Source organism: Pongo abelii, chromosome 10 (assembly GCF_028885655.2).
Source record: "Pongo abelii isolate AG06213 chromosome 10, NHGRI_mPonAbe1-v2.0_pri, whole genome shotgun sequence".
Taxonomy (NCBI): domain Eukaryota; kingdom Metazoa; phylum Chordata; class Mammalia; order Primates; family Hominidae; genus Pongo; species Pongo abelii.
This window is the reverse complement of record NC_071995.2, coordinates 55,067,603-55,087,625: the sequence shown is the minus strand read 5'-3', so window position 1 is coordinate 55,087,625 and position 20,023 is coordinate 55,067,603. Positions and strand designations below refer to the sequence as shown.

The 20,023-nt window shown below is 52.5% G+C and overlaps 1 protein-coding gene across 1 annotated transcript in view; it reads right to left on the bottom strand.

Moving 5' to 3' along the window:
• The window catches only part of LRP1 (LDL receptor related protein 1), an 84,448-nt gene that overhangs the window by 53,741 nt on the left and 10,684 nt on the right, over positions 1–20,023 (bottom strand). Inside the window, exons 3-11 of the mRNA XM_024256754.3 lie at positions 17,670–17,807; positions 15,386–15,505; positions 14,084–14,212; positions 13,694–13,957; positions 4,808–4,970; positions 4,477–4,699; positions 2,895–3,084; positions 2,258–2,401; positions 539–775 (exon numbers count right to left, since the gene is read on the bottom strand). Coding sequence (XP_024112522.2) covers positions 539–775; positions 2,258–2,401; positions 2,895–3,084; positions 4,477–4,699; positions 4,808–4,970; positions 13,694–13,957; positions 14,084–14,212; positions 15,386–15,505; positions 17,670–17,807 — 1,608 coding nt within the window. The remainder of the gene's footprint in view (positions 1–538; positions 776–2,257; positions 2,402–2,894; positions 3,085–4,476; positions 4,700–4,807; positions 4,971–13,693; positions 13,958–14,083; positions 14,213–15,385; positions 15,506–17,669; positions 17,808–20,023) is intronic.

Sequence of the window (20,023 nt, the reverse complement as noted above, 5' to 3'; positions counted from 1 at the left end):
CTCGTACAGCTCAGAATCCTTCACATAGACATTAAAAAGACAATGCACTGTGAACCTGCCCGAGCAGCTCAGAAGGAAGACCTGGATGCAATTCACAAAACACAATTTTCTCAGGACACATTAGCATGCAGTTTTTGGTGACAGCAAGGTCAGCTGCACAGATCTTGTGTGTGCACATACATGTGGGTGTGCCCTGTTTTGATCTGGCAGGACTGTCTCCAATTCAAGACCTCAGTTGTCTCCTGGCTGTGTGCTGTGTGCAGCCCCAGGGCTCTGAGCCAATGCAGAGAGACCCTGAGTTTTCCCAAGGGCTGGCAAGGACAGCCCATGCTGCCTAACCCATCCATCCTCCTGCCTCTTCGGCTCAGCCAAGAAGGGGGTCACACAGGGGTCAATCTGTCTATCCCCTCATCTCCATGCCAACCAGTGCAGCCAGCCGGTCAGCAGGGGACCATCCTGCTGAGAGGGCACCGAGAAACAGATGCCTGGGCCCCAGCCCCCTTCCATCCCCATGGGCCACATCCCTAGGAGCCCATACCGTCCTTCAGGATGGTCTCCCGCTCAGTGCCATCAATCTTCTGGCGGCCAATGAGGTAGCTGGTGGTGTCGGCAAAGTAGATGAAGCCGGTCTCAGCGTGGAAGTCCAGGGCTCGGGGGTTCATGAGGTTTTCAATGGGGATCATGTGCTCGTCCGGGACCTTGGCCCCCATATCCATGCCCCGGATGATGCCTGGCCGGCCCTTGCCATACACGAGGAACAGCTCGTGCTCCGGCTCTAGAGCAGGCACAAGCCAGGGTACAGTCAGACACACACACGACCATCATCCCCACCCAGGAGCTGCGGCCAAGGGGCTGCAATGCCCTAGCTGTGATGGGTCAGGAGACGTTAGGGATGCGAGGCTCTGGGTCAGATGGACTGACCACACACACACTAACATACAGGACGCTGGGTCCTGGCCGCAATACCCTGGGGTCTGACCTCTGCACTCCAAGGGTAGGAAATGAGGGAAGAATAGCAGGTTTTCAGCTAAGTGCCCACTGATCACTGAAATCAGTGGTATAAAAGGAGTACCTTCAAAATATGTTGGAGTCACATCACTGTTTACCACTTCCTCTGCTGCCATCCTAGTGTAAACCACATCACTTCTTGCCCACTACACTGAAACAGTCTTCTGGCTACTTCCCTACTGCCCATCCCCCACCCAGCAGCAGTGTGACTTTTATACAAATGTGAATCCAATCATGTCACTTCCATTCTCAAAAGTCACTATGAGCTTCCCATCCCAGATATAATAAAATCCAACCCCTGCCTCCTTCTCTGCCCTCACACCACTCAGTCCTGCTGGCCTTCGTGCTGTTCCTCTGGCTTGCCACACTCACGCTGGCCTCGGGGCCTTTGCACTGTTGATTCCCTCTGCCGGACATGCTCCTCCCTCAGGGAGTTACATGGTTGCCCTCTTCATTTCACAGAGAGCTTGGCTCAAACACCACATCCTCAGAGAGGCCCTTGCTGTCCTCATTAACTCTATTCTCTGCTTTATTTATTCATTTATTTTTAATTTTTTGAGACAAAGTCTCTCTCTGTCACCCAGGCTGGAGTGTGGTAACGCCATCTCAGCTCACTGCAACCTCCACCTCCCAGGTTCAAGCGATTCTCCTGCCTCAGCCTCCCCAATAGCTGGGATTATAGGCATGCACCATCACACCCAGCTAATTTTTGTATTTTCAGTAGAGATGGGGTTTCACCATGTGGGCCAGCCTGGTCTGGAACGCAGATCACCTCAGGTGATCTGCCTGCCTCGGCCTCCCAAAGTGCTGAGATTACAGGCATAAGCCACCACGCCTGACTATTCTCTGTTTTATTTTCTTCATAACCACTTATTACCCCCTAAAGTTACATTTATTTGTTTCCCCAACTAGACTATAAGCTCCCTGAGGCCAGGGACAACATCTGTCTCATTCACTGCTTAATCCTGATGACCAGAACAGTGCCAAACATGTAGTGAGTGCTCACTGCTCACTAGACACTTGCTGAATGATTCAGTTTAGTTTTCTGCAGAGTCCGGTGGGCGAGTGAGAAAAGCACTTTTTTCGAATGTGGATTCAAGTCCCATCTCTGCCCTCACTAGCAGGTACACTCTGGGACACTTCCTTCATCTCCCTGCATGTCAGACAGAGGCAGCCGGGCTGTGGGGGACACCTAAGGAACCCTCCCGCCGCCTCCCAATGGGCACACACCCCCTTCCCTGTCACTCACTCTTGCATGACTTCCCGTCACTGCCCAGGCTGAAGCCGGAGCGGCAGCGGCAGGTCCGCGCCTTGTGGCTGTTGGCCAGCAGGCAGATGTCAGAGCAGCCACCCGGCTTCCCATACTGGTCGTTTTCACAGGCATGGCTCCTCACTGCGGGCAGGGTGAAGAGCTGTCAGGACCCCTCAGAGCCCCTGTGCCAGGCCTTGAGAAGGCTTCCTGAATCTGACCACACCCCCTGCTGCTGTGGTCTTTCTGCTTGCTATCCCATTTTAGGATTTGGAAGCCACAGGGGTGGAAACCCTCTGCTCCCCAACAACCCAGCCTTCAGACTCTTGGGGTGGGGGCTTCAGTAGTCAGGGGAGAGAGTTCTAGGGTTGCCTATGGCCAGGTGCTCCTGCTCCAGACTGGCAAGGGGAATGGGAGGGACAGAGTGGGATCTGGAGGCTGAGTGGGTGGATGGGGGCTGGCAGGGGAAGCTGGGGGGCCAGGGCAGGTAGCCCGAGTGGCTGGCTAGGAGAATCGGTCATGACATGAAAGAAGCCAGGGTCCCCACAGGAGGGCCCATAGAGGGGCTGTGATCCCAAGGTCTAAGAGCCATCATGGGGTAAAGCCAGCTTTGGAGGGGCCATGGAGCCCTGCTCACCTCGGGGCTGACGCCTCTGGTGGTAGATGTGGAGGGCACCACCCTTGTCCACCCGGGTGACAACCTGATACTCGGTGCTGTTGAAGCGGTTCACACGGATCACACTCGTCTTCTGCTGGGCATTGGCATTGTCCGAGTTGGTGGCATACAGATAATTCTCAAACACGGTCAGGCCGTACAGGTGCTCGATCTGAGACGGGCAGGCAAGAATGGACAGCATGAGATGATAGGGGTTCCTCCCTCTGCCCTGGAGATGCCCTCAGCTTCCTCCAGACTTCATGACCTGCATTCCCCAATGCATCCTGTAGTTTTTTATTTTTATTTATTTATTTTGAGATAGGACCTCACTCTGTCACCCAGGCTGAAGTGCAGTGGCACGATCACGGCTCACTGCAGTCTCCACCTCCTGGGCTTAAGCGATCCTCCTGCTTCAGCCTCCTGAGTAGTTGGGACTACAGGAACATACCACCACACCTGGCTAATTAAAAAAAATTTTGTGTAGAGATGGGGTTTCCCTATGTTGCTCAGGCTGGTCTCGACCTCCGAGGCTCAAGCAATTCTCCTGCCTCAGCCTCCCAAAGTGCTGGGATTACAGGTGTGGGCTACCATGCCTGGCCCCACCATTTTTTAAATCAATGCTTTACTCCTGTCTCCTCTGGCTGGACTAACCTATTCTGAAGATTTTTGCTTACCAAGACCCCACTCATCCTCTACAGAGCATGTCTTTAAAGAATTTATGGGATCTTCTAACCAGAGATGTTTTCTCCTTCTATACATCCTCCGTGACACTGCTATCTATCTGTGTCTGGCACGGTGATTTGTGGACTTATCTCACCCACTCTACTCAGACCCCTTGAGGGCAGAAACCCTGTCCTTCACAGAATTAGGCACTCGGTAGACACTTTAGTGATTTTAGACTGAATTAGAGTTGGGCTCTAAACTCTGTCCACAGAGGACATTCTTAGTCTGTTATGAGGTCTAAGAGGACACACTTGCCCCAAGCAAGCCCTGTAACACCCCTGACTACCCACATAGCTTATCTGCGGTGGCCAACTGTCCTAGTTTGCCTAAGACAAAGGTAAGGGTTTCCTGGCTTACCAGACTTTCAGGGCTAAAACTGGGACAGTCCTAGGCAAACTGGGCTGGTTGCTCACACTAATTATCCCACAATGGAGACGCCACCTCCAAGCCAGCAAGGCTTCTAGGCCAAGTTCCAGTGCTATCACCTGGCTTTGTAAACATAGGCAAATCACCTAACCTCTTTGATCCTGCTTTTTCTTCTGCTGAAAAGGACCTGAACCACCTCCCTGTTCATCAACTAGTGGTTATTATAAGAGTCAAATGAGAAAAAGGAAGTAAACAGAAGTGGTGTCTCTAAAATGACTGTTCCCATCACAGTGGAACCCATATCTTGTCCTTTCTCTGCAGTATTCAAGCCCACCCCACTCCCACTAGAGGTCTGGGGCATCCATGCTATTTACCAGGAGACTCAGAGAACGGTTCCCCTACAGAGGGCTCCCCCCTCACCAGATGGCCCTGGATCATGGTTCCCCCACAAAACCTCAGACAGTAGCTCCCTCACCAGGATGCCCTGGATGATGGTCTGGCGGCCCTTGCCCTCATAGTCCACCACTTCAATATAGTCCAGGTAGGCATCTGCCCAGTAGACAAGGCGGCTGACCAGGTCCAGCGTGATGCCGTGAGGAAACACAATCTTGCTGTCGACGAGCTTGGTGCGGTTCTGCCCATCCATGTCACAGCGTTCCACCTTTGGGATCTGCCCATAGTCAGTGAAAAACACCTTCCTGTGGGAAGATGCATGTTAAATGGGGTCTGGACATTGGGCACCCTCCTTACCACTGTAGCCTCAGCCTCCCACCTTCCAGGGCCAGAACCCCGCCTGCCACTCTCACCCCATGGCAGGGTCCAGGGCAATGCCCTTGGGGTTGTAGAGTTCCAGGTCTAGCAATGTGACACATGTGTCCCCATTTCTGTTGCAGACAAAGATCCTATCATCGATGTCATCCACAAAGTAGAAGTTGCCTGTCAGCCAGTCGATGGCCATCTGTTCCACGTCTGGAGAGTACAAATGAAAGAGCCATGGGGTGGGGTAGGCTCTCTTGCAGAGATGCCCACCCTTTGCTGGTGAGAACCCACACCTGGAAGCCCACCTTCTCTGGACACCCTCCCACCCAATACCCCCATGCTGAGCTCAGAGTGGATATACAGGAGGCCTTGCGTAAATGCTGGCTGACCGGTTGACTGACAGACTTCCCAATTCTAGCCTATCCTTGAAAAGGGACCATCTTCTTGGGGCACCAAAAGGTAGAGAGCACAGGTCCACCAGCTCAGTCTTTTTTCTTTTTTTTAACTTCGCTTTTACTTGGGATAAGAGCACTCAGGCTACCAAAACATTACACATCTTTGCTTTTCACTGGACTTTTATCTGCTTTCTACAGTAAATCTAGTTAGCTCATGCTAACCAGAAGCACTGACTGGAAGCTGGACATATGGCATAAATTTTTAAAGTGGAAAAGCAGGGCACGCGCTAATAAACCCAGTTTGGGAGAAAAGTATTTCAAAATATGAACTCTACAGAGATGCAAAAGGGAAGATCCTTGGGGGCAAAAGGTTGGGCACCAGTGACATGGGCCAAACTTCCTCTACTCAGCCCCAGTCCCCTGTTCCTGCAATGTCCTTATTGCTCAATGTCCTCATGTCCTGGGGAGGGTCAGAAGACGTGGGGAATAAGTCATAGGGCTGGAGGAGACACAGTCTAGGAGGAGCGCCATGAAAGAATCCTCAGGGTAAACTGAGGCATGGCTCAGAAAGAGATGGGGCTTAAGGACGATGGGAGTGGGGGAAGGAGATGGAGCCCAGCTGCCTAGACTCAGTTTCAGGCATGGTTCTGGAGGAGATGGAAGAAGCCAAGAAGGGCCAAAGGAAAGAGAGGCAGGGCAAGGGTGGCTGGAAGTCAAGGAGGCAGGAAGTCTGGGGACAGGGACACATGCTAGCCTCCTCTGGGCTCCTCCTCTCCAGGACCACTGGCTTCCTTCCATCTACTCACAGCCCCCGTCAACTACCACCATCAGAGATGGTGCCTCTTGCAAACTGGGAAACTCCTAAGGCAGTGACTTTCTGGGACCCCTGCCTGGAACTCCATCTCCACTAGTTTCCCCAACAGGTAAAGAAATCTTTGGGCTACCTGCTTTGGGCTTAAACTCATCCTCCATTACCCATACTCAACCCAGTAGGGATTCTTCTGCCCCCAAACAGCTATAGCTATAATGACTTGCTGTTCTGCTCAACCCCTCCCTAATTCCCCCTCATCCCCACAGGGATTCAGGGGCTGCTCCCTAACAGTGGGTTGGGGTGGGGTGGGGGCAACAAGAACAGAAACGCAGCTCTCAAGGAACTTGGCTGGGCCCTGACACTGACTCAGAGTCACAGGACAGGAAGGGAAGGAGCCAACTGAGGGCTTCATCAAACTAGTTTCTTCTTCAGGTCCTCTCTGCTAAATCCCATCCCAATGCCTGGAGAACAAGGCCATAGAGACGAGGTATTACCCCTGTAAGTATTCATGCATCCCCAAGCCCAGCCACTCTTTCCTCTGGGCCCCCAATACTGTCCCATCCTCACAAGATTGGAGAGAGGGGGAAGAGTAGCTTGAGGAGGCCAAGGCCCTGTAGGAAGAGGGCCTAGTGCAGGGGTAAGGCAACCAAATTCTTTGCCCCACACGCTGTAACCACAGAGAAAACAGATTCAAATGAATGCTGCTGGGCTGCCTCCAAAGGAAATCGAAGTCTCAAAGCAGGGACCTGCCTGCAGCCCCTGGCAGCCAGCAGGGTGGCTGGAAGTCAAACAGGGCTGCATGCCCTTTACTTGGTGGGCACGGCAGGGGTCTGGGGGCTGCTGGCATGTATATGAACTTCATCAGTGAAAGCTGTTTTCCCAGCACCAGCTGGCGCAGCTACGGCCGGCCTTCTCTCCGACTTCCTGAGGCTTCCCTGAGTCACTGCCCAGCCCTAGGGCTGGCAATACCCTGCCCCTGCTCCCCCTATCTACCCTTCTCTTGGCAAGAGAGAGAAGGAAGAAACCTGCAGAGATCTGATGCCGCTATCCCAGGTGCAGCTCCACAATCAGCACCCCCAGCCCCAGGATGTGGCCTGGATTCCCTCCCAATTCCGGGAAGGAAGGCAGAGAGATCATCCCTGCTCTCAGATATTTACCCTTGGCCGGTCTCCCTTCCACCTCCCCAAAGGCCAGGCAGGGCCCCACTCAGCAGGCCGGTGAGGAGTTGGCAAGAACTGGAGTCCTCAGCCTGCCTGGCCTCCCCTTTGGTATTTTTGCAGCTGGAGACTATTAGTTGCAAGCAAAAATCCTTTGTTATCCAACCCCCTGCACCACATTATTTTTCTCTTTGCTAAAGTTCAGATTCCTCTGCCTGCCCCACCACACACACACATGCACACACACGCACACACGCACGTATGCACACACTAATGCATGCACAATCACACACACACACATACACTTAGCCACCACTCCAAGGCCAGTGTAGAGAGATGGGCTCAAATGGAGAGGAGGAACCTTGCCTCCAGGGCTGCCCTATAGGCAGTATCTGGGCCACCCCTCTCTGTCTTATGAATTGGGGTCCAGGTGGAGTCCTGGGCTTCAGCCCAGAGATCCTGAGCATTCTGGCTCCACCAGCCCTGAGGGGAGCCGTCCCCTTATGGCCCAGCCTTCTAAGGGTCAACCACCTCAGTGCACCTTCTGAAGAGGCTCTGGCCAAAGGCCAAAAATCCTGAGGACAGGAGAATCTCAAATAAACCCAAGGGGAGAGAGGGAGGCTGTGTTGTGGAAGCAGTTGGGGGTGGTCTAGGGGCAAAGGGGCAGGGGATTCCAGCATGAAGAGGGAGGCTAGGAAGCAGGGAAGAGGTGCAGGAGTCAGACGAGAGACCACAGCTGCCCATTATGGCACAGAGGACTTTCAGTTCCAGGCCCCAGAATAGACCTGGTGTCCTGGCACCCCATCCCACTGCTCAGCATCTGCACTCACTACAACTCCAGCTTTTCTCAACTTCTCCCTCATTCCCATTGTTCAAAAGGCATTTCCGTACATGGTGGCTGCTTTCCCAAACACACGGGCCCCACCCCATGCCCAAAAAGACTCTAGCTTCAGCTGCAGGATTCTAGTCACCTGCTCTAAAATAAGGAAATCTGAGGAAGGAAGAAGCCTTTATGCCCTGAGAAAATGTCACCCAACGCATCTACACACCCAAGAGTGTATACACATCCAAAGAGGTCCCTGGACCTCTAACCACATCCCCAGGGAGCACACTAGATTCTGGCCCTTGTTCCAGGAACTTCCCCACCTCTCCTCCTATCATTCTGCTCTGCCCTGGGTCCAACTGGGCCCTAGACACTCACAGCCTGAGTTTGAATTCTGGTTCTGTCACCTTCCAACTGAGGCTATGGGCAAGTTACTTAATGCCTCTGAGTCTCTGTTTCCTTATCTGTAAAACTGGATGGTGCACTAACTGCACTTAGCCTGAGGCCTGGTGCATGATAAACACTCCCCACATGGGGGCTGCGGTTCCCACCATGTCCTCCCCTCCCTGAGCCCATCCTTTCCCACCTTTTCCACCAAGTCGCCCTCTGTGCCTCCAGCCAGAGCCCTGTGGCCTCCTGACTCTAGGTGGGCCCTCCAGGAGGGCCATTTGGGGCTAACACCTACTACTCGTCAAGACTCGGCTCAGGCTCCCAGAAGGAAGCTTGCCCTGTTAGAAGGAAGTTTTCGAGGCCGGGCTTGGTGGCTTACGTCTGTAATCCCAGCACTTTGGGAGGCTGAAGCAGGTGGATCATGAGGCCAGGAGATCGAGACCATCCTGGCTAACATGGTGAAACTCTGTCTCTACTAAAAACACAAAAAATTAGCCAGGCATGGTGGCGGGCACCTGTAGTCCCAGCTACTCAGGAGGCTGAGGCACAAGAATGGCGTGAACACGGCAGGCAGCGCTTACAGTGAGCCGAGATTGCGTCACTGCACTCCAGCCTGGGCGACAGAGTGAGACTCCGTCTCAAAAAAAAAAAAAAAAAAAAGAAGGAAGTTTTCCTGTTACAGGCTCCATAGGCCTCTGGAGCTTCTTTGATCATGGCCTCTTCACCTGACTACAAATACTGTAAGGAGGGCGCTGCCTTTTGTCTTTGTTTCAGGCGCCTGACGCACATGTATTGATCCTTTGAACAAATATTTATTGAAGACTGAGTCTGTCGTTCTAGAGCTGGGCCATCATTTTCCCCCTCTCTTCTACTGCCAGGATCCTGCCTCTCTGGCCTTGGGACACTCCAAGACGGTGGGAGAGGACAGTCTGTCTAGTAATCCCACTCAGGGATCTTGCCTGGGCCTGGGAGAGATGGTGGAGAGTCTGAGGACTTCGAAGGTGGGAAGGAGACCTCGTGGTGAGCCTGGCAGAAGCTCTGCTAAATGATGTGGCCTCATGCTCCTTGTTTCCTGCTGGGTCCCAACTTCAGCTCTTCCTCCTTCCACCAGCCAGTCTGGAGCTTAGCCGTGTTGTGTCACCTCGTTCTCCTGGGCTCCCTTCCTGCTCCTGCCTGTGATTCCAGCCTGTGGTTATGTCCTGCTACCTTCCCCTGCCTGGCTTAGGTCCCCAAGAGGCATTTCGACCTAGATCCCAGGGATGATGCCTGGATTCCACTCAGCCCATCTTAGGGTCTTCTCTCTATTGAGAAATCCTTGCCGGGCTCTAAAACACATCTTTCTTGCTTAAGTTACTTCCTTTGGCTTGAAAACAGCGAGGGGAGTGCTGGGAGCAGTCTGGGTGGAGAGGCAATTTCAAGGAGACAGCGGGGGAGGAGAGGACAGGGCTGGATCTGGGCCGGGAGACACAGGGCTGGCCCTGGCCAGGAGAGAGGAGGAGCAAGAGTGAGCTGTTAAATGATTAGGAAACTCAGAACAGGAATGGGAAGCAGAAGTGCCAGGATGCAGGGGGCCCAAGGCCAAAGAGTGGGGTGGCTAGAGCCACCCCTTCCCAAACAGCCTGGCATCCCGTGGGTCAGAAAGGCCAAGGAAGGGCATGGTTAGCTTTCACATATGAAGTCTGGAAGTGCTTTGTAGGCACGGGTGGGAGGCTGAGAGGGTCCAGGGGTGCCCAGCACAGTGGGGAGGTAGCACCCCTTCCAGCAGCAGCAGCCAGTTCATTAGACTCAGAGGGGCTGCTGTCTGCCCCTTCTTTGCCTCCCCTCTAGACAAATCACTACCCCATTTCCTGTTGTGATTTCGAAAACACACGCACTAAAAAAATAAATAAATAAAAGAAAGGGAGAGGAAGGGAAAAGTGAAGTTGGCCAGCTGGACCTGGGACCCATTTCGCAACCTTGCTGCCTGCAGCCTAGGGGCCCTTTGCTGAGCTCCCCAGCCACCTCCTTCTTCCCCATGCAGCATGGTGCAGGGAGGGGAACCCTGAGAACTCTGAGGGCCCCTTTAGACCATCCTTTCACACACAGTCCAAACTCCTGAGTGACTTCAGCAAACCTGATTTCCTTCAAGGCCTCTATTTACAACCTCAGAACCTCCCCTCACCATACACACCCATGTTCCCAGGACCCCAATCTTGCAGTCTGCCTCATTCTTTCTACAGTGGTGGCATCCTCCAAGGTGAAGGGAATACAGATCAGAGGAACTCAGCTTAGGAAATGCAGGGTTGGGCTGGGGTCGGTAGACTGCACCACCAGCCCTGCCCAGGGGCAGCCTGGCAGGAGGCTGGACAAAGCTGGGTTACAGGCTCCATAGGCCTCTGGAGCTGAGAGACTGGTCAGAGGTGGGGGTGAGAGTGCGCAGTCCTGGTTCCTGACTCAGGGACTATCAGGCCTGTTGATCCCTCTGGGCCTCAATTTTCAGAACTTTAGTCTTTTGTGTATCACTTTCAAAATGTCTGCCATGCTTATGTACAGCTTGTGCTACTGTTTATTACCAGTTATTTCAATTAACTTACTTTTCTTATTTCACTGCAACCTAAACAATTGCTGAAGTAACAGATTTGATGTGCTAGTTACAGGAGTTTCCTAATGCATATCAAATAAAAACATAACTATAACAGTTAAAAAAAAAAAAAAGCTTGTCCAGGTACCATCTAAAATCAAATCAATGCATAACCCCTTTGAGAAAGCAGTAGTGAAAGCCAGGGCTGCTCTTGGTGCTGGTCAAGGGTCTTGCCTTCTCTTCCGGCTCTCACCATCGAGTTCTCTGGTCTTGGAATTCGAGCCTCATAGACCTCCCCAAACCACTGGGCCAGCGGCAGAGGGGAGGGGGAGGTAATCTCAGGTGGGAGGAAAAGAGATGACCCACCCAATCCAGGGGGATGACACTGGGCCTGAAGCAGGAGGGTCAGCAGCCCTGGGGCATTGAAGAGGAATGTGCACACACTGCAGGGCCTCGGGGGGGCCCTCGGGGGCTCTCAGGACTCCACAACAGGTCTGACTCACATGGCCCAGGACACATGTGAACCAGGCTCATTTCCTGGCCTCCTTCCTTCTTTCTATTCTATTTCTGCTTCCAGAGTTTTCTCTGGGGCAGGCTCCCCCTTCTGCCTGCACCAGCGGGCTGGCCTCGCTGGCTCGAACACCCCTCAACTGTCAGACTCCTCCCTCTGTGTGCACCCCTGCTGCATGAGGCTCAGCCCCAGGGGTCCAACAGAGGCCACAGTCACAGCACAGAATGGAAGGCTTGCAGGGAGGGCTGCCCTGGAGGGCAGAGTGAAAGCAGGAGAAAGCTGCAGCTTTTCTTCTTCATCCTCCTTGGGGAGCTAATTACAGGCCAGCAGCCACTGTGCAGGTGTGTGCCTGGGACCAGCCACCCTACACACCAGGGCAGGCCAGTCAGCATCTCCTGGGGAGGGGGATGACCCGGGAACTGGGGGAGGGGCTAGGGGAGAGACACTGACATCCTCAGTTTGGGACCCATAATTAGTTTGTGGGAGAGAGCAAAACAACCATCCTCAGGGTGACAGCCAGACATTCAGGCGGCAGGGGTGTGGAGAAGGGGGAGGGCAGGGAGGAAGGGACAGAAGCTGGGACAAGAGAAACCCACTCATTTACCCCACAAGCATTTCCCCTTGGACTCTTCTAGCCTCCTGGACTCTGCCCCTGAGAGGCCCAGTGAGTTTGGCGGACTGGGAGGCAAGGCAAATCTGTTTGCCAAGGGAGGGGTACCGGCTTCTCCTGGGGAGGAAGTCAGATAAGGAGACTAGGACAGAGTAGAAGTTGAGAAGGTTACCTCCAGGACACCCCATAGCCACCTACCCACAAGCCCACTGTATGGCAAGACGCAGGGCTGGGGAGGAAACTGACAAGCTGTCTGCCCAGACAGGCCTGTTGAGTAGGGCACTGGACAAGGAACAGGGGGAGGGCAGCTGCACAAGAGGGTCTAGCACCAATCCCACCCCATCAGCCATGGGGTTCCCTGAGTCGCCCACTCGTTAAGAGCTCAGCCAACCAGTCTTGACAGCCCCCAGCTCAGCACCCCAAGGAGGACACATGTCTGATCACAGGTGAGCTGTGGACACCAGCAGCCCAAGGACGCTATTGGGGATGCTCTGGAGGAGCCAAAGGCAGAAATGTGATTCTTACGCTGAGGCCACGGAGAGTGAGGGCTCTCAGAGGAACCCCTGCTCTCCACCATTCCGGGGAGGGGCCTTTCTCTCTCCCAGAATGAATCCCTTGTAACCTCCTGGGATCTTTCTTTTCATCACAAGAACTAAATAAATAAACTTGAAGATCTTCTAGAGAGGCCCAAGGTTCACAATCCTCAACTTCAAAGTGTGCTGTCCTTTACCACTGGCTTTCACTCCAGTTAATCTGATCTAGACAGACAAGCTCAAACCCATTAGGCAGATTAGGAAACCAAGGCAGAGATGGGAATTCTGGCTTACTAAACAGTTACAGATCAAGTTAATCTCCCTTAGGGGGTCAGATCAACCACAGGCCAGATTCTTCCTCTCAGCCCTGTGGTGCATTTCTTTGGAAATGTGATGCTGCCAGATGTTGACTTTAAGGCTGCTGGTGTAACAGCCTCAGAGATGGTCAGGGCTGTTCCAGGCAGTGGGTCTACACCCAGCTATGCTCGTGCCCCTTCCTGTGACACCCCTGCTTCCACAACTAGGATAGCAAAGTGTAGCCTAGGGAGGAGCCTGAATGGAAGCATCCAGGATATTCTAAAATCTCATGTGGCTCACGCTCCTCTCCCAGCCTCATTCACTGCCACAAAGCCACAGAGAAATAACCTCAGTACTGCCTTCCCCCGATGGCAGCAGAGAGTCCATTAGCAATGGTCCCCGAGGGAAACGATGGCCCATGGAGACACAGCAGCTGGGTCCCAGCTCCTTTACCCTCAGCTGCAGCCTAACAGGGCACCTCAGGCTTCCGCTCCTTCTTTCCCTAGCCTTGGCTCCCACTGCACCGGAAAGTCCCTCTGCAGTCTAGTCAACACTCCCCTCTCAGAGAAGGGACAGTCCCTGGTCTCTGGAGATTGACCATTCACTGCCCCCTCAGCCCTTGGCCAGAAATGCAGGGGCCATCCAGACACTTGCTCAGAGAGCTGGGAGGGAGCGTGCCAGTGGCTCTGTCCCGCCTCAAACACACACTATTGTATCCAGCCTCCTGCTTCTCCTGCCCCAGACAGGACCATCCTGTGTAACTCCCGGCCTCTGTTCAAGACAGGGTCCACCTTCCCCGTCTCCCTTACCCTCCCCAGCCCTCCAAGCTGAGAACAGGTGACTCACGGTGCAGACTGAGGGAGATGTTGATGGTGTGCTCATCCACGAAGCCCTTTAGGCCAGGCATTCGGGCACACTTGAGCTGCGTCTGGGCAGCATTGTCCCCGACATGCACCCAGCATACGGTCTCATTGGCATAGCTGAAGTCCATGGCTGTGGTCTGCCGCGTACTCGTAGGTGTGATGGTAGACACCTGGGCCCCACTCAGGTACGTGGCCAAGATGTTCTGGGAGTTGGCTATCAACAGCACAGGGGGCCGGTCTACTGGCTCTGGGAATGGGGAAGAGAAGAGTCTGTGCAGCCAGGGCTCTAGGACCACCTCTCAGGCCACCACCCACCAGGGAATAGCATTGAGGGGGCTTAGTTAGCACTGTGGCCACAGGCAACCACACCCACCGTTCTTGGCCTTGCAGGAGCGGTTATCCGGTTGCAACAGGTATCCTTCGACACAGCCACATATGAAGGAGCCGTCTGTGTTGGTGCATAGCTGGCTGCAGGTGCCGTACACTGAGCACTCATCAAAATCTGCCGGGGAAAGGGCAAGAATGTGGTCATTTCCAGTGTGACAAGGGCAACGAAGTGGGTGATCATCAGACATGATCAACGTGTCCATCCTTACAGCTACCTTGAAGGACAGTTCGGCAGAATCTATTACAGCATGAAATGCGCAAACCTTATCACCCAGCAAGTCCAGTCTTGGAATCCACTCTAGAGAAACACTCATGTACATATCACTCATTCATGCAGGGAAGATTTATTGAGTCCCTACTATGGGTCAAGTGCCAGGGGTACATCAGTGAACTTTAAAATAGACCCACATTGCTGTCCTCATGAAACTTATATTCAGATAATAAATGAAATATAGTTACTATAATAACATACGAAACAAAGTAAATAAAGTATACGTTAGAGGTGCTAGTGCAATGAAAAGAGAACAGGGATAGAGAATGCAGATGGCAGGGATGTAATTTTAGAGGGGTCGGGGGACGGCTTCACTGAGAAGGTGGCATTTGCACAAAGACCCGAGGGAGGCAAATTTAAAACAGAAAAGTTTGCATTGCTTGTAGCAGTGAAAAATTGGGAACATCTCACTCATCAACAGGGAGGTGACCAAGTAAACTGTGGTAAAAGTCATACGTCATAGTGGTTTCTAAAAGAATGATGTAGATCTTTACATATTAACATAGAAAAAAAAATTGTGGAACATACTGATGAGTGAAAAACATTGAAAATAATACATACAGTATACTATCGTTTATGTAAAAAAGAGCACGCAGTACTCTTGAGCAGTGCTTCCAATTAGATTTTCTGTGAATACACACAGACAAATGCACAAAAAAGGGCCTGAAAGAGAGAGAGCAAACTGATAATAGAGTTGAACTCCAGGGAGAAGGGAAGGGGACTGGAATTGAGGGGGATTTGTCAAAGGGGACTTTGGTTTTATCTGTTAATGCTTTAATTTTTTACAACAGAAAACTTTACATATAAACTATAATTTTAAGATGAATTTTTAAAAGTCTAGTGGAAGCAAATGGTTAGGGCTCACAGTCATGCCCTGGGGTGGTGGCACCCCCTCTCTTGCACCTTCCTTCTAGTTTCTTATTCCAGCCAGGCCCCCTACCCCTCTCTGCCCCTCCCTGCCCACCTCAACTGGCCACTGGCACACACACATGCACACAGGCACATGCACTCACATACCTTTGCAGGTCTTGCCATCTGCCTGAAGCTGAAAGCTGCTGTTGCAGTAGCAGGTGGGCCCATCGAGTGTGGGTACACAATGGTGCTGGCAGCCCAGGCGAGAGCAGTTGCCTCGGAGCTCTGTGTAGGGGCAGGAGAGACACATATTCAGGCCGCCAGATCTGGCAGCTCCACGCCGGCCACAACCTTCCCCGAAACCCAGTCAACCTTCAGAAACCACTTCTAAGGGCTGCAGTGTCAGAGACAGAAGGGGCCTTAGGAAGCATCTACCATATTTCACAAGTGAAGAAACTGAAGCCCAGAGAGGCTATAAGACAAGCCCAAGGTCACACAGCCAGTGATGGCTTAGAACCCACGTGTCCCTGTTCTGGATGTTCTGGGCTACCTCTGTCCCCATGGAGAGGGGTTCTGGCACTTTGTTGGGGTCAACAGGAAGAGGGGATGGTGAGTCTTATCCCTTTCATATGCCTCTCGTCTACACTGCCTGAGGATTACAATGTTGGCTGCAGCTGGGGCTGAAGAGTGGGCATGGAATCGTGTCTGTCCCCACAGGATCCCAGCTCTGGCCTGGAAGCGCCTGTCCAACCCATCCCCGGAGCCCTAGAGGCCTCAGAGAGAAGGCCTAAGGCCCAGGTAGAGGACGGGAAGGAGGAGCAAAACTGGTCCCCTCTGGATTCTTTTCTAATTCCTGCCACTGACCCACTTCCACAGGGGAGACAGAAGGGAATAAGACAGGAGGGGGGAGAGGTGGGAGAGCAGTTGCCCCCCCAGACCAGCGACCCAGTTAATGGCCTTGCGTGGGGCCAGGCAGCCTGGCCACAAAGACCCCTTTGTCCAGCGGCCTCACACCCTGGCTTGCCCCTCCACCCCCACCTAGGAGAGAGAGCCGCCCAAGATGCTAAGACGTTTAGAGGCACTAAGCCTGCCAGGAAGAGTTGGGATGGGGGGCCAGGCCCCAGCGATTCTTTCTCCTCCCCACTTCCACCCGAGAGCCATTCATGCTGCCTGCCCAGCCTTTCTCCACAGAGGGGGAAAATATCATTTGCTCTGGAAAACCTAGAAAAGAGTAACTTTTCTGGATATAGGGTGAGGGAATGAGGAGGCCGATTTCCGTAATATCAGAGAAGGAAGTTCAGACCTGAGGTTTTTGAAGTTCTCTGTTGTTTTAGAGACTGTAAAGGTACTCAAAAGGAAGTAAGCTTGAACACACACCACATGAGAGGAAGGGGTGCATGTGGTCATTTAAGTCAGCCCCCAGGCCCGCATTCTGCATCCCGTCCCAGGAGCTTCAGATGAAAACATGCAAAATCAACCAAAGAAAGGGAGAAAAATCTTCCACAAACTCCCTTGCTCCATCCTCCCTGCTCCTAGTGAACAGGATCCAGACGAGTCTCCTCCCACAGACAGATGTTTTCTCCGGCACACAGCACAGGACACTGCCCCCACACCCAAGCACAGCCCCTCCCCTAGGGCCACGCTCATGGCCTCTCAAAGCCGGCCTCTTACTCCAGGCCCAGACCCCGAGGAAAAGAGAAGGGAGAAGCCACTGTTCCCTAATATGCAGGCTTGAGGCTCTGCCTCCCCCGACACAACTCTCAAATGCTCACGCTGTGACTGGACTCTCCATGGCCCACAGGGCCCTTTGGGGGAAAGACTGTAGAGCTGGTGACCTGAGCCACAGGCTGGAAGCAGTCTGACTTATCATCCTAATGTTCCCACCTCGGCCTGGATGGCTTTCCTATCAACCACCTCAGACAGTCTAGACTGTCAGAGAGGGAGGAACCAAGGCAGCTTTAGGGCACCTCAAAGATCTGCAGCTCCTGGGGGATGCCTTCTAGGGCACCCGTAGGGGCGGCAGGTGGACTAAACTAGATCGCTAAGCTTTAGTCACAGCACCCCTGCTCCTCCCTGTGTTCACACTCAGGCTTCATGCAGAAAACCTTTTGAAGAAAGGATCATACTATTTTTTTTAAAAGTATGAAAACACTGATCTCTCATCTTACAGAAGAAAAACTGCGACCTGGAGAGAGGTAGTGACTAGTCCAAGAACATACAGCCAGAGGGAAGTGTCCAGGCTAGAGCCCACAGCTGAGGCCCACAGGACTGTCTGACCAAGCTCCAGGCCCAAGGGGCACATCAATTTCATCTGCTCTGTGAAGGTAAATCTAGGCAGGGGACCAGGACAAGGCCTCATCCCCACTGAAGGTGCCAGGACAGTCCTCGGAAGGTGGGCTGATAACATGCTGCATCCACACAGGAGAGTAGAGAGTGGAAAAGTCCTTACCTCGGCAGTGGGGCCCCTCATCTGAGCCGTCCATGCAGTCCTGGACCCCATTGCAGAGGCGGGACATGGGAACACACAGCTCAGTACCCAGGCAGTTATGCTCATTCGGCTGGCATCGCTGGGTCTTACTCTGTGGACCTGAGGGCAGACAGAACGGTGGGCATGAACAAGCTGGCTATGATGGCTCTCTGGTCAGCTGTTCACTGGGGACGAGGGGAGATAAAACTGGGATTTCAGAGCTCAGGAGGCCTTGGGGCTAGTTAGACTCTTCCACCTAGAACTCTTTTACAACATTCCCCACAGTAGCCACACACCTGTAGGCAAACAGGTGGAGGTAGAAACTAGGCCTTCAGCAAAGAGTCCACCCTCCAAATGCCCCATTCCTATGGACGCCAGTGCCTCAACATTCTATGCTCAGGAGACAGGCTGAGGACAGCCTGGTTTTTGATGACGACTGAGGTCAGTAAAAGGTTTTGATGATGCCGGGAGTGATGGCTCATGCCTATAATCCTAGCACTTTGGGAGGCTGAAGTGGGCAGATCACTTGAGGTCAGGAGTTCAAGATGAGCCTGGCCAACATGGTGAAACCCCATCTCTACTAAAAATGCAAAATATTAGCCAGGCATGGTGGCATGCACCTGTAGTCCCAGCTACTTGGGAGGCTGAGGCAGGAGAATCGCTTGAACCCAGGAGGCAGAAGTTGCAGTGAGCTGAGATTGCACCACTGCACTCCAGCCTGGGCGACAGAGCGAGATCTGTCTCAAAACAAACAAACAAAAAAAGGTTTTGATGAGCTGAGGGAAGCAGAGTCCATGGCAGAGAAACTCCAATGATAAAGAAAAACTCTTTCCCATAGCTCCCAGGTTGCAGAACCCGGGGCCAAGAGTGGTGCCAAATCTTCTAGACCTTCACTGTCCAATACGTAGCCCAGTCACATGTGGCTATCAAGCACTTGAAAGGCGGCAAGTTCAAACTATAAGTGTAAAATATACACTGGATTTTGATGACTTAATACCAGAAAAATGCAAAAGATCTCTAATGATTTTATACGAATATACTGTACTAAAGTGATAATATTTTGGATCCATTTGGATAAAATATTCAAATTCATTTCATCTGTTCATTTTTACCTTTTTTAAGTGGCTACTCGAAAATTTCAAAATAGCACATGTGGCTTGCAATACATTTCTATTGGACAGCACTATTCTAGACTTCCAACCCCACAGCAACAGGCCTGATAGAAGGATTTGGGAAGAATCAAAGGTTGTGGTCTGGCCAGGCACGGTGGCTCACGCCTATAGTCCCAGAACTCTGGGAAGCTGTGTCAGGAGGATCACTTGAGGTCAGGAGTTTGAGATCAGCCAAGGCAACATAGTGAGATCCCACCTTCCAAAAAAAAAAAAAAAGGTTGTGGCCAACTGGTCATATCATCTCTGGAACTTCCTTTGTTGCTCAAGAGGATGGATGAGATAGACAGACCACTGTCTATTGGCCCCCAAGCCTGGACATGGTATGTGAGTGACAGTGTCTATGACCCATGTGTGCCTGGACGGGAGTCTGCTTACACAACTGAGGGTATGGCTGTATAGCATGCAGCAGTGTGTAGTGAGAGTGTATCTGTGTGTCTTTCTGTATGCTGGTGTATCTGGCCTCAGTGAGTTTCCATGTGAATCAATCTGGGTTTGTGTGTGTGTGTCTCTACGTTGGTATGTGTGTCTGGGGACATCTTTCTGAGTATAGAGTGTGGTTCTGCATCCATGTTTGAGTGTGACTCTGTGTTACTGTGAGAATGTGTTTGTGCCTTTGGGTGGGAGGTGGGCTCATCAGTGCCAGGTGGGTCTGTGTGTGATGTTATGATTCCAGGGGGTATGAGTGTGAACAGAGTGGTAATGCATATAAGGTGAGGTTTACAGCAAACTGAAGGAAGAATGAACAAAAAGAGCCAGATCTGACCCTTCTGCATGACTTTCTTTACTTCTGACACCCAAGGATCAGGGTCAAAAGTGTGGGGGTGCAGGTGGTGTCAGACAAGAAGAGACTCCAGGCTGAAGCACCTTGCCGTAGATATACTTGCTGAATACCCCTGGCCCCCACCCTCCAGGGCAGAGTGTAGGGCTGAGGCAGAGCCCACTAGTGGCTCCCTTTCCAGCCCTAAAATTACCCCTGATAATTATGGGTGGGGGTGTGGGGACAGGACACCAGATGGGACTGGAGCAGGATAAAGCCCACGAGAGAGAACAGAGATGGACCTAGGAATGCAGGGTCGCTTTGACCCTGGCCCAGATTAACCAAGCAGGGGAGAGGCTAAATGTGGAGCCACCAGGACTGTGCCAGCTACCCAGGACTCTGGGGTC